At 47.3% G+C, this 14967-nt stretch overlaps 1 protein-coding gene across 1 annotated transcript in view; it reads right to left on the minus strand.

Moving 5' to 3' along the window:
- The window catches only part of FANCE (FA complementation group E), a 103360-nt gene that overhangs the window by 45275 nt on the left and 43118 nt on the right, over positions 1-14967 (minus strand). Inside the window, exon 6 of the mRNA XM_075264311.1 lies at positions 623-746. Within this exon, the coding sequence (XP_075120412.1) occupies positions 623-746 (124 nt within the window). The remainder of the gene's footprint in view (positions 1-622; positions 747-14967) is intronic.

Consider the following 14967-nt stretch of genomic DNA (forward strand, 5'->3'; position numbering starts at 1 on the left):
CTACATAGATATATGTGACTTAACTGTCTGATAATGTCTGCCGCTTTTCACTGTTTTTTCTCACTGGCAAGTCAAATAAAAATAAAACTGGTTAATTAATTTATACTTAGCCTTGAGAGCCAGAGTTTACTTTCTAATAAGCCAAGAAATGGGATGTTATCCTGGCACCAGGATTTGACTAGGAGGCTGGGGAAAGTGAAAAACACCCCCCCACACACACATTCTTTTCAAAAAGACAACCATACTCGCCTGTCTCCAATGTCTCCCAACGTGGTCCAGTCCTTCTGATTCTTGTTTTGGTGGCAGACCCTGCTGCATTTGACTGTTGAGGTCAACCAGGTGACATATGCAAGTGATGTCCCAGTTCCTTTACTTGGGCCTCAGTGGTCACATTCGGCCAGGATTTCCAGCAAAACAAGACCCCTGAGCAGGAGGATTGGACCATGGAGGGAGACACTGGAGCACTGGGCACTGGAGAGTATGTGTTTTGGGGGGTTTTCACCTTTCGAGTCTCCTTGCCAACCCCTTTAAGCATTTATTGTGAAATATTTACTGTGAAGTGGAGGGATACTTGAGATGAGTGGAATGTGCACGAGCTATGACTAAATATTATTAAACTTACCTGTCTCAGCTTTAGTCAACAGTGGGCTAATTAGAGTGTTACATGTTGGCCTGGAATATTTCCGGCAAAATACACTAAGTGCTGCAGTAAGGGTACGAGATGCTGGTGCAGAGAGTGAAAGTACCTATAACGACCAAAAAAAAAAAAAAAAAAAAAGGGAATCAAAAGGTTTTTTTTTTTTACTACAAAATTGATCAGCCTCTTGATCAGAAATGCTATTGCTCCCCATAATGCTCAGTAATGCTCCCATTTCAGTGAGTGGTTTTCATCACCCCAACTTTTTTTTCCTCTCCCCCTATAATCTGCCTTGCTTCTTGGTCTGCATGTCCTCTTTCCGCCAACCCAATCCTCACTATCCCACCTCCTTCTCTAGAAGTCCTCGACTCACCAGCTTGACATTTAGACAGAAGGTCTCACTGATGAAAGGTTCTCCAGAAAAAGTAGTACCTGTTACAATGCGGCTCAACAGAATATCAGAAGATCTGGTGGAGGAAGAGCCACTTCTGCCATCGCCACAGAAAGTTCACTGTGTTTTCCTCTGCGGACTGTTACAATTATATCTACGGGGAAGCCACCGGCGTTTCCGTAGATATAATTGACATGCTGCGATTTTTACCGCAAAATGGGCATGGGATTCGATCGAACCCTAGGCCCTATGCACAGTTCATTTTGTGTACCAGTAAAAAAAACATATACCTATGTCTTGAATTTGGAAAAAAATCATATTTGATTTATCACTAAAGAAGGGTTCGGTGAATGTACATATGAAACTGGTGGGTTTAGTACCTTAAACAAGGTTAAGAACCACTGGGCTAAGGCCCCACGGAATGACCCGCAGCTATAAGGTACTGTGGGAAAAACCACGGCAGGAACGCATCGCAATTCTTCCCACAGTACTTTAAACAGAAAGTTCACTGTGTTTTCCTCTGCGGACTGTTACAATTATATCTACGGGGAAGCCACCGGCGTTTACGTAGATATAATTGACATGCTGCGATTTTTACCGCAAAATGGGCATGGGATTCGCAAGAATCCCATCCACTTTGCAGTTACTGTCAAATGCTGCAAAATGCTGCCAAAACAAAAAGCCAGCCCTGTTGATCCCGGGAAAAAGGACGGGCCACAAGCACCTCGAGAGGATACAGCATGCTGGACTTCCCTGTCTATGCCCCAGGAGGAGGGCACCATAGGTGGAGCTGCTTAAAAGCAGGTCGTGATACCAGAAGGCACCTATGAAAAAACCTGGGAAAAGCCAGCCACTACGAAGGCCGCCGGAGTACCTCCAGTGGAGGTAGAATCCACCCTCGGGGGAAAAGAGGGGGAGCACCTGGCGGAGACCTCAATGACCCTCACTAGAGGGCGTCACAACTGATAATATGTAGTGCATCATAATTTCATCATAAATCTTCTCACTTTTGTCTAGTGAGAATTGAGATTGGGAATTTATTCTGAAAAAGACTGCTGCTGAAATTCCCCTCATGACCCGCCCCCTCCGCAGCAAGGCCTCGTTCTGAAGGTAGAGTGAGACATATAAATCAGGCCCATACTACAGGCAGGAGCAGGCCACACTTCCTGAGAGAGCATCTGATGTTGTCATCCAGTGCCAATGCTCAATGTAACAACACAGCATCAGCGTCTGGCACATGCATGGATTCCAGCTGCATCCCTGCAAGTAGATAGTTGGAGCAAAATAGCAGAGAATATACCAGCTAAGGGACCAGGATAACCTGATACAGGGGACTCCATCTAAGGAGTAATAGTACTGACTGTTGAACTAACCTGGGTACATAAAAAGGTGTATATGTGGGTGTAAACTGCACACAGCAGGTCTCAGATGGGAAGGAGCACTGTTTTGTGTTTTTTTGCTTTTAGATTTAAGATTTAGAGGGACTTTTTGGGTTCCATGTTGTTTTTGCAGAGCCCTGGAGGTGCCAGTAACTTGGAATTCCCCAAGAAGTAATCACATTTTTTAGGGGTAATTATAGGGTCTCTGCAAAAGTGTCATGGCATCCAAAGACCAACAATCTGGTCTCCAAAAGCACATAGCGTTCCTTCATATCTGCACCCTGCTGTGTGCCCAAACTGCAGTTTATGCCCATCTGTATGACACGGTTGTACAACTGTATAAATGTTTTCTGTAGGAGGAGGATAGTTTTTTCCCCACATACAGTGAATTTACTCTGCTGAACATCCTTTTAGGATTTTAGAGCAGACTCCTTAAGACTAGAGATGAACGAACAGTAAAATATTCGATGCTCGTTATTCATTCCGAATAGCATCTCAATATTCAAACGAATATCGAACCCCGTTATAGTCTATGGGAGAAAATGCTTCGTATCAGGGGATCCCACCATTCGACTCAGGAGGGCCACCAAGTCCACTTTTAAACCTCAGCAAATGATGCCAACACCTCTAAAATGCAACTGGGACAGCAGGGGAAGCATGTCTGGGGGCATCTAACACACCAAAGTCCCTGTATTACCCCACTATCACAGCCTAACAACTACATACTTTCCACATTCAAAAAAACCTCTATCAAAGTGGGAAAATACCTGGAAACCTTCTTTACTCCCCAAATGGATGGACACAACCCCAAATTTAAGCTAAAGAAACATTATCAAGCACACCTTTAAATCACGTTGCCCATGACAACCACAGATGGAATAGTCAATGGGAAATTCAAAAGCCCTCACCCTTAACTGTCATTTTGAGTGTGTGTGTGTGTGTGTGTGTGTGTGAGAGAGATGTGGTAAGACCTTCCAAAATTCACTTTTCTTGCCCTTAAAGGGGTATTCCCACCTCACATACTCATCAGTCTTTACTGCTGTAAAATCTTCTTTCTTCCTGGTTTCTTGCATCATTTGGTGGGCAGGGTTTCACATGCAACCTGCTGTTTAGCTCCGCCCCCCATATTGTACTATGAAGTACAGGCAGCAGCAACTCCATTCTGTGTTACATAAAGAGACTGCCTGTCTCTGCCATAATGAACACAATTGAATTAGCTAGCCTGATAACTGGGAGAAAAGAAGAAATGAAAGCAGCTCCTCTCCTCTATCTGCTAACAGGAAGCTAGGTCACGTGGTGTAGACACAGGAATAGCTAGAAACACAGGCTCGCTCCCCTGCACTTAGCCCCTCCTCCGAGCAGCAGATACATCACTTGACTCATGAGCAGCTAAGTCAGGGCTGTGGCCACAAAGAATTGAATAAAGTAAGATAGTGGACAAACAAAGCAGTTTCGCTGAAGCAATATATTTAGGGAAAGTCTTACATCCACATTAACAAGCAGTATAGATAGGATCCTTGTGATGGGACAACCCCTTTAACAGGAGTCCTTCCAAATTAAGTTACAGGCCCTTAAGCTGAGCTACCAGGAGAGATTGAGGCCCTTTAGGTGACTTCAGCATTTTACCTGCAGAGTTTTAGGCCCTTTAACTTAGTTCAGCCTTGCACCAGAAGAGATTTGTTGGTTCTTTGGGTGAGTTGAGCCTTTAAACAGCAGTGTTTTTGGCCCTTGGAGTGAGTAGAGCCTTTAAAATACAGTGGTTTTGGCCCTAGGAGTGAGTAGATACTTTAAAAAGCAGTGTTTTGGGCCCTTGGAGTGAGTAGAGCCTCGCACCAGCAGTGTTTTTGGCCCTTGGAGTGAGTAGAGCCTCGCACCAGCAGTGTTTTGGGCCCTTGGAGTGAGTAGAGCCTCGCACCAGCAGTGTTTCGGGCCCTTGGAGTGAGTAGAGCCTCGCACCAGCAGTGTTTTGGGCCCTTGGAGTGAGTAGAGCCTCGCACCAGCAGTGTTTTGGGCCCTTGGAGTGAGTAGAGCCTTTAAAATACAGTGCTTTTGGCCCTAGGAGTGAGTAGATACTTTAAAAAGCAGTGTTTTGGGCCCTTGGAGTGAGTAGAGCCTCGCACCAGCAGTGTTTTTGGCCATTGGAGTGAGTAGAGCCTCGCACCAGCAGTGTTTTTGGCCCTTGGAGTGAGTAGAGCCTTTAAAATACAGTGCTTTTGGCCCTAGGAGTGAGTAGATACTTTGAAAAGCAGTGTTTTGGGCCCTTGGAGTGAGTAGAGCCTCGCACCAGCAGTGTTTTTGGCCCTTGGAGTGAGTAGAGCCTCGTACCAGCAGTGTTTTTGGCCCTTGGAGTGAGTAGAGCCTCGCACCAGCAGTGTTTTTGGCCCTTGGAGTGATTATAGCTTTTAAAATACAGTGCTTTTGACCCTAAGAGTGAGTAGATACTTTAAAAAGCAGTGTTTTGGGCCCTTGGAGTGAGTACAGACTCGCACCAGCAGTGTTTTTGGTCCTAGGAGTGAGTAGAGCCTCGCAGCAGCAGTGTTTTTGGCCATTGGAGTGAGTAGAGCCTCGCACCAGCAGTGTTTTTGGCCCTTGGAGTGAGTAGAGCCTTTAAAATACAGTGCTTTTGGCCCTAGGAGTGAGTAGATACTTTGAAAAGCAGTGTTTTGGGCCCTTGGAGTGAGTAGAGCCTCGCACCAGCAGTGTTTTGGGCCCTTGGAGTGAGTAGAGCCTCGCACCAGCAGTGTTTCGGGCCCTTGGAGTGAGTAGAGCCTCGCACCAGCAGTGTTTTGGGCCCTTGGAGTGAGTAGAGCCTTTAAAATACAGTGCTTTTGGCCCTAGGAGTGAGTAGATACTTTAAAAAGCAGTGTTTTGGGCCCTTGGAGTGAGTAGAGCCTCGCACCAGCAGTGTTTTTGGCCATTGGAGTGAGTAGAGCCTCGCACCAGCAGTGTTTTTGGCCCTTGGAGTGAGTAGAGCCTTTAAAATACAGTGCTTTTGGCCCTAGGAGTGAGTAGATACTTTGAAAAGCAGTGTTTTGGGCCCTTGGAGTGAGTAGAGCCTCGCACCAGCAGTGTTTTTGGCCCTTGGAGTGAGTAGAGCCTCGTACCAGCAGTGTTTTTGGCCCTTGGAGTGAGTAGAGCCTCGCACCAGCAGTGTTTTTGGCCCTTGGAGTGATTATAGCTTTTAAAATACAGTGCTTTTGACCCTAAGAGTGAGTAGATACTTTAAAAAGCAGTGTTTTGGGCCCTTGGAGTGAGTACAGCCTCGCACCAGCAGTGTTTTTGGTCCTAGGAGTGAGTAGAGCCTCGCAGCAGCAGTTTTTGGCCATTGGAGTGAGTAGAGCCTCGCACCAGCAGTGTTTTTGGCCCTTGGAGTGAGTAGAGCCTTTAAAATACAGTGCTTTTGGCCCTAGGAGTGAGTAGATACTTTGAAAAGCAGTGTTTTGGGCCCTTGGAGTGAGTAGAGCCTCGCACCAGCAGTGTTTTTGGCCCTTGGAGTGAGTAGAGCCTCGTACCAGCAGTGTTTTTGGCCCTTGGAGTGAGTAGAGCCTCGCACCAGCAGTGTTTTTGGCCCTTGGAGTGATTATAGCTTTTAAAATACAGTGCTTTTGACCCTAAGAGTGAGTAGATACTTTAAAAAGCAGTGTTTTGGGCCCTTGGAGTGAGTACAGCCTCGCACCAGCAGTGTTTTTGGTCCTAGGAGTGAGTAGAGCCTCGCAGAAGCAGTGTTTTTGGCCCTTGGAGTGAGTAGAGCCTTTAAAATACAGTGCTTTTGGCCCTAGGAGTGAGTAGATACTTTAAAAAGCAGTGTTTTGGGCCCTTGGAGTGAGTATAGCTTCGCACCAGCAGTGTTTTTGGTCCTAGGAGTGAGTAGAGCCTCACACCAGCAGTGTTTTTGGCCCTTGGAGTGAGTAGAGCCTCGCACCAGCAGTGTTTTGGCCCTTGGAGTTAGTAGAGCCTCGCACCAGCAGTGTTTTGGGCCCTTGGAGTGAGTAGAGCCTTTAAAATACAGTGCTTTTGGCCCTAGGAGTGAGTAGATACTTTAAAAATCAGTGTTTTGGGCCCTTGGAGTGAGTAGAGCCTTGCAGCAGCAGTGTTTTATGCCCTTGGGGTGACTAGAGTCATGCAGCAGCGTTTCATTTTTTGGCCCTTTTGGTGACTAGAGCCATGCAGCAGCAGTGTTTTATTTTTTGGTCCTTGGGGTGACCCCTAAAAAATTAGATTTCAGGCCCTTGGAGTGAGCCCTAAAACATTAATTCTCAACCCCTTGGGGGTGAGCCCTAAAAAATTATTTTGCAGGCCCTTGGGCTGGGGCCCTAAAAAATTGAGTTGCAACCCCCGGGGGGAGATAATGGAAAATTATATATATATATATATATATATATATATATATGAAGAGCTCAACGGAAAAATGGCCTAAGTCCACATTTTGTCATATTTCAAATTATTACCTAGAAAGCTTCTTTGTACCTCGTTCTATGCATTGGGTTTACAAGGTACCTAGGATTAATGACCTAAGTCCATGTAGTTCAATGCAGAAGAATTTTAATTCAATGGAATAATGGCCTAAGTCCAATAAAAACTTACTTACTTCACTCTGGTTGGTCATTTTTTCATTGAAATCGTGACTTCCGGTCTGTTGTTTATATTAGTGTAAAAACTTTGTCTTATTGTTTAAAAGGCTCTAAATCGACTTTTGCACATATTTAGCGCCGAAAAGGGAGGCAGGTAATTATTATTCTTCATCGTTTAATAATTTTTACGGTATATTTGACGATATTAGCATAAGATTTTATACATGAAGCTGCAATTTTTTTAAAAAAATAATACAATTTATGATTAGGATTAACGGTGTTCATTAGCTGATTACATTGGATAGATATATTCCACAATAATGCCCGTTTGCTTTAGGCTAAAACTTTAAATTTCGTTTTTCTCACAATATTGATTTTTGGACTTAGGCCATTTTTCCGTTGAGCTCTTCATATATATTTTTAATATAAAAAAAAAATCACATTCAGAAGTAGGGGCTGGGGTTGGAGGAGGAGGAAGAAGAGTAAATTGGGTGCTGACAGCTTCTCTCCAGTACCTGGACTATGGAGTGGATACCCAGCTAGTTATCCACGTCCTCACCCATGTCCCCTGCTGCTGCTGGCAGCCCCTGTCCAGTACCTGGACTGTGGACTAGACACCCAGCTGGATATCCACGTCCACATCCCCTGCTGCTACTGACGAGGGGCACTGCTGGCAGCCCCTCTCCAGTACTTGGACTGTGGAGTGGATATACAGCTGGGTATGCACGTCCACGTCCTCACGCATGTACCCTGCTGCTACTGACGAGGGGCAATGCTGGCAGCCCCTCTCCAGTACCTGGACTGTGGACTGGATACCCAGCGGAATATCCACGTCCCCTGCTGCTACACTGCATGATGTATTAAACTCTGAAAAGAGCTGTTATTTCCTGCCTAACCAAAGCTATGAAAGCACTTTATCGCCCTCAAAACAATCTCTCCCCATCACTCCAAAACTGAAATGACACGAATATGGCGGCGGCCGTTCTTTAAAATGGGAGGTCACATGTTTTCTGCAGCCAACGGGTTTTTTCAATTTTTTTCACTGCCTCCGTTGTCGTAGTTCCTGTCCCACCTGCCCTGCACAGTCATTGGTGAAAAAAACACGTCAGGGAAAGGTGGGAGGGGACACATTTTTACTGCGTATGCGGCCTTGTATTCGATTGTAAACGAATACATCGAACGCCATGATATTCGATCGAATACCTATTCGATCGAATGGCGTTCGCTCATCTCTACTTAAGACTCTTTTTGTTCCTTTTCCTATATAAACAGAAAATAACATGGAAAACGTGGTAGAAAAGTATAATACAACCATACCACCTCATACTCCTTTGGTAGGGTGTACACCAGGATCAAGGCCTGACTTGTTAGCAGACTCATCTCCAGGAATTACTTCGTATAATAATCCGGGGTTATCTTAAAGGGATTCTATCATTAGAATCCTTTATTTAGCTAATACCACGTAGGAATAGCCTTAAGAAAGGCTATTCTTCCTCTACCTTTAGAATTCCTCATGCGGCGAAAAGGTGCAGCTGTAGAAGATAGAGATGGCGCTTGAAAGTTTTCACACAGCACAGGGGACGCCCCCTGTGCTGTCTGGAAATTCAACAGCATACTGAGAAAAAATGGGATATCTATGGAATAGCGGCGTGGAGAAGAATTCTAAGGGCTAGTTCACACATAAAAACTGCCTGGCTTATTTTGGTCCCGAAAAAAAACGCTTCCTAATTAAGAAGTGGGTTTTTTGACCTGGAGGCGTTTTTTGGAGCAGTTTTTGGTAAAAACTGCTTCAGAAAACGCCAGGCGGTTTTCCCCTCACCTAAAGTGAATGGACTGTAAAAAAAACGCTATGTGTTTTCGGTCGCTATTTTTGCAAAAAACGCTATGCGTTTTTCGCCTCCTATTCACCTCTATTGCTTTCCTCAGGCCTGAAGAAAGGTTATGTTGCTTCTTTTTTCTGCTAGCAGCAAAAAAAACTGCTAGCAGAAAAACGAAAGCTAGCAGTCTCCATAGACCACCATTGTATGGAGGCAGATTTTGAGGTGAAATCTGCTGTCAAAATCTGCCTCATTGCCCCCCGTGTGAACTAGCCCTAAAGGTAGGGGAAGAATAGCCTTTCTTAATAGAGATGAGCGAACAGTGTTCTATCGAACACATGTTCGATCGGATATCACGCTGTTCGCCATGTTTGAATCGAATCGAACACCGTGTGGTAAACTGACTAAAAACTCGATTCCCCTCCCACCTTCCCTGGCGCTTTTTTTTGCACCAATAACAGCGCAGGGGAGGTGGGATAGGAACTACAACAACAGGGACATTGAAAAAAATGCTAAAAACCCATTGGCTGCCGAAAACATGTGACCTCTGATTCAGAAGAACAGCGGCGGCCATCTTCGAGTCAGTCAGAGCTTGCACTTCGTCAGGGATGGAGGTCTCCGTCAATTTAGATAGGGATTAGATTCTGCTAGGCAGGGATAGGATAGGATAGGATAGGATAGGAGAGGAGAGGAGAGGAGAGGAGAGGAGAGGAGAGGAGAGGAGAGGAGAGGAGAGGAGAGAAGAAAACCAACAGCTCTTTTAAGAGCTACATTGAAGGGAGAATCAGAAAAAGAATGTCACAGTGTCTACCCACTAACGCTAACGTGGGATTCACAGACTGCATCAGCACTACCCAGCTTTCCGCGGTGGGGATAATACTAAGTGGGATACACTGAAAGTGTATTCCCACATACTCTATATACCCTTAATCCACGTTCTAACCTACATGGAAGTGTGGACTTCTTCTTTTCAAGGAGATGATTTTTGGAGTCTATTGCTGATGTGTGAAGATGCCTACAGCTGACTGGTATTTCTTTCTTTTACTGTGAACACGTGGGACTCTGTTACAACCTGGGAACCTACCATCACCCACCTACCCATGTGTTTATGGACAGGGGCGGATCCAGGGCCCTAACAAAATGGTCCCGGTCAGCTCGGCATAGTCGGGCAAGTGCCGGGGCCCACAGAGCCTCTGGAGGCCCCCCGGCACTTGCCTGTCACGATTTCAGCTCATCGGCGTCCGTCCGCCGATGAGCTGAATACATACGCGATTAAAGCAGGAGCTGTGAGATCAGCTCCTGCTTTAAAGCTCCGGTCCGGCTTGCGTGTGTAGGCGCGATGACGTCATCACATCGCGCCTACACACGCAAGCCGGGCCGGAGCTAAGCAGGAGCTGAGGTCACAGATTCTGCTTTAATCGCGTATGTGACTGGAGAGAGGAGCGTCGGGGGAACGATGGAAGGTGAGTGATAGAAGGTGAGTGTAAGTGTTTGTTTTGTATTAAATATTAAGGTGGAACATAATGAAGGGGGCCCATGAAACTGGGGGGCAAATGAAGGGGAGGGGGGGAACGGCATGACACTGGGGAAGATGAAGGGGGTGGGGAGAGAACGGCATGAAACTGGGGACAGAGATGGAGGGGGCCCAATGAAACTGGGGGGCAAATGAAGGGGAGGGGGGGGGAACAACATGACACTGGGGAAGATGGAGGGGGAGAGAACAGCATGACACTGGGGCAGATGAAGGGGGGAGAACGCATGACACTGGGGCAGATGAAGGGGGAGAAAACAGCATGACACTGGGGCAAATGAAAGGGGGGGGGAGAACGGCATGACCCTGGGGCAGATGAAGGGGGGAGAACGGCATGACACTGGGGCAAATGAAGGGGAAGAGAACAGCATGACACTGGGGCAGATGAAGGGGGGAGAACGGCATGACACTGGGGCAGATGGAGGGGGAGAACAGCATGACACGGGTGGATGGAGGGGGGAGAACAGCATGACACTGGGGCAGATGAAGGGGCGAGAACGGCATGACACTGGGGCAACTGAAGGGGGAGAGAACGGCATGACACTGGGGCAAATGAAGGTGGGGAGAATGGCATGACACTGAGGCAGATGAAGGGGGGAGAATGGCATGATACTGGGGCAGATGAAGGGGGGGATGGCATGACACTGGGGCAGATGAAGGGGGGAGAACGGCATGACATTGGGGCAGATGAAGGGGGGGAGAATGGCATGACATTGGGGCAGATGAAGGGGGGGAGAATGGCATGACATTGGGACAGATGAAGGGGGGAGAACGGCATGACACTGGAGCAGAGACGGGGGGGACATGAAACTGTGGGCAGATAAAGGGGTAGAATGGCATTAAACTGGGGACATAGAGGGGGGGGACATGAAACTAGGGGTAGATGAAGGGTGTATAGGAAAATGGGGGAGAGATGGAGGGGTGACATAATTTACGGGTGACTGTAGGAGGATTATACTGTGTGGAATCACATGAAAAATGAATGAGAATGGGCAGAGTCAACATAAAAGTGGGCTGGGCCTAATTTGCTGCGGCGCGCTGCGCGTAGGGCCCCGCCAAAGTCAATTGCCCAGGGCCCCGCAAACCCTGGATCCGCCACTGTTTATGGAAGCTTGGCAAGAGAGCAGCACCCTGTCTACCTGGATGGTTTCAGACACCTCTGGGCAGTAGAACACAGTGGTAAGAAGAAAGGAAGAGGAGGGCTTGTGATGAAGGATATTTGGGGCATTTTTTTGTGGTTAATGGACAATAGCGCTGATGCAAGATACCGAACTATCAGCTGTGAGCATGAGATCTCACCACCTACCAAAGGAACTGCCACATGTTAGCATGATAGCTGCATATAATAAACGTTTTTTGCCTGTTATATCTACATGCTGTGACCCCCCTCCTCATGTCCTCCAACCACGGTCGGGCTGTATTATTAACATCACTTCACACAGAGAACTAAATGATCCTACAGTGTGTCTGTTACTTTCTTTTTAGTTGCTATGATTCCTAGGATTTCTCTATCTGCCATGAGCTTGTATGTGTTTTTCTCTCTTGTTATATACTACTGTACCATCTATGAAACTGTATCACTGAAATTTCCCCATTGTGGGACTATTAAAGGATTATCTTATCTTATCTTAACAGTGTACCCCCCGGAACTAACTGGCATAAACTGAAATGCTCAGCCCATATACCCGCAATCCACGTTCTAACAGTGTGCCCCACCCCACCCCCCGTAGCTAACTGGAATACACTGAAATGCTCAGCCTGGGTTGTCAGTGTTAAATCCCCAAATTATTTGGGGATACATACACCATAAATCTCAGGCTATTGCTATATTCACCCAGGTTGTCAGTGCTAATTTCCCAAATAATTTGGGGATACATACACCCTACATCTCAGGCTCTTGCAATATTCACCCAGGTTGTCAGTGTTAATTCCCCAAATAATTTGGGGATACATACACCCTACATCTCAGGCTCTTGCCATATTCACCCAGGTTGTCCGTGTTAATTCCCCAAATAATTTTGATATGCATGCACCATAAATCTCAGGCTATTGCTATATTCACCCAGGTTGTCAGTGTTAATTCCCCAAATAATTTGGGGATGCATACATACATTTTAATTCTCAGGCTAATGAAGCTTCACTAAGGTTGCAACAGTGTGTAACCCCCCCCCCCCCCCCCCCCCAAAACCTTGGCATACATACATTCTAATTGTCAGGCTATAGAAGCTTTAGCCAGGTTGTGACGGTGTGTAACCCCACCAACACTAAGTAGGATACACATTAATTGTCAGACTATGTACGCTAAACCCAGCATTCCACGGTGTGTCCCCACAAAACCTAAGTGGGATACACACCAATTGTCAGGCTATGTACAGTCAACCCAAGGGATACAGGTCCAAATTATACACTCAATTAGTGTAATTCGTAGAGGGATCGGAGAGGACAGGTCTGTGGTTGGCCAGGTACTCACGCAACATGTGCCTATACTTTTCCCTCATGATGACACTAGGCCCCTAACTGGCAGTAGTTTGGGCAGGGAAGGGGGGGAAACATTAACGTGTACCAGACCTTGTACCGTGTTCCCCTGGTGGTTGTGCAGCAGATGGAAGTTGTGAGCCTCATGGAGGAAATATCCTCTCTGACGCCCAAGAGGGTTTACGGAAACATTCCCATCATATTCTGCACCAGTTGCTTCTGCCAATTATTTTTGCAATTTTTTTTTCCTCTCCCCTAATATAACAAAGGAACAGACATTTGACCTATACCGGGGGTCGAGGCTTGCAAAAATCCAGTATTATTTGCTCTCCATGATGTGAAGTATGCGTTTGTTTCTTGAAAAGCAACCGGACATCAAGTCAACCATGTGTGCCAGTGTGTTACTTGGCATGACTTTGCTGCCCCCAACTGTAAGGGTCACTCTCAATTTCCTCCATTTTCCACTCCCCTTCACACCATCTGTGGTGAAGCAAAGGGATGCACTGAAGTGCACCCTCAAGCCTCGTGTGGGACAGGGACATCAGATGCCACTCCATCCGCCTCGTCTTCCTCCGCCAGCCAACGGTGCGAAGATGAGAGGAGTGTGCTCTGAATGTTTTCTGCCTAGCACAGGCTACTTCTCACTTACGAAAATGGCCACACTTTGACCAGTATATCAGGCACAATGGTGTAGGTTTCAAAGAACCATTGCACCAACAAGTTGAAAACGTGGGCCATGTGTGGACCGTGTTCGAGTCTGGCAAGCTCCAGATCTGCTACCAGGTTCCGGCCATTATCACAGCTGCTAAAATGCCAGGCCCCAGGTGTAGCAGGGAAAAAAACATTGCCATCTCAGCCAGGATGGCATCCCTGACCTCGGAGGCACTGTGCTGTCTGTCCCCCAAGCTGATGAGCTTCAGCACGTCCTGCTGACATCTCCCCACGCCAGTGTTACAGCGTTTGCCGCTAGTAGCTGGGGTGGAGGTTGCAGCGTAGTAGGCTTTCAGTTAACTCCTGCCATGAATTTTGCGCTGGGAGAGGAGATAGGCCACCCCAGTTTGCACCCCAGGCCCAGACTCCACTACATTCACCCTGCCTGTCATTAAAGATAAGCAGCATCCCTGACCACAGGCACTTGTCGGTGGTCAAGTGGACCTTGCAGCAAAGCGCGGAGCTCTGGGCCCGACTGATGTTATGGGACACAAGCAGGTGCAAGGCAGGGACAGCACACCAAGAGAAGTAGTAACGGCTAGGCCCAGCATAGGGAGGTGTCCCAGCTGCCATCTGGTGATGGAAGACCTAGGTAACCAGAAGCCTAAACGCCAACATCTCCAGGGCCAGCAGTTTTGAGATGAGGCCATTAAAGGCTTGGGCATGTGGGTGGCTTGCGCTGTACTTCTGCCTGAAATGCCAGGGGAGATGGGGAGTGGCTGGGAAGAGGTGCATGATGGTGCAGGCCATGCTGGATGCTATGGTAGCTGCCTAGAGTAGGTTACAGCAAATTGCCAAGGGAACTCAGATGAACAGCACTGAGGCCAACTCCTCTGAGATCCAAGGGAACTTCACAGGACATGTGTATTGCAGAAAAACTTATGAGAAAATAAGTGTAGGGCACAGAGGGATCGGAGAGGACAGAGCTGGGGTCGGCCAGGTACTCCCACAACATGCGCCTATACTTGTCCCTCCTGGTGACACTAGGCCCGAGTGGCGGTAATTTGGCCAGGGGGGGGCCATTAACGTGTCCCAGACCTAGGAATTAGTCTTGCAACAGGGTAGAGTTTTGCATGCCTTTGCCTCTACCCACCGTTTTTGCTGCTTAGCTTCCCTCCGCATCTACACCGCTTTTGCCCCTAGACATCACCCCAGTTTACGCCTCTGCTTCTACCCAGCTTTTTTGTTGATTTAGCTTCCCTCCACATCTACACTGCTTTCACCCCTGCCCTCTAGACATCACCCCTGTCCATGTGGGGTCGGTGGCCTCGTCCTCCACCAACTCCTCTTCCAATTGCGCACTGTCCCCTTACTGCAAACCGCACATAACCACAGCTTGCCCTGACGGCAACTGTGTCTCATCATCCCCACTGAGGTCCAGAAACGTCGGTGGTGGGTCCACAACCACAAAATTGGAAGGAAATGGCGGATGCTGCAGTTTTTCTAACACCTGTT

The sequence above is a fragment of the Leptodactylus fuscus genome, chromosome 2, assembly GCF_031893055.1.
Source record: "Leptodactylus fuscus isolate aLepFus1 chromosome 2, aLepFus1.hap2, whole genome shotgun sequence".
Taxonomy (NCBI): Eukaryota; Metazoa; Chordata; class Amphibia; order Anura; family Leptodactylidae; genus Leptodactylus; species Leptodactylus fuscus.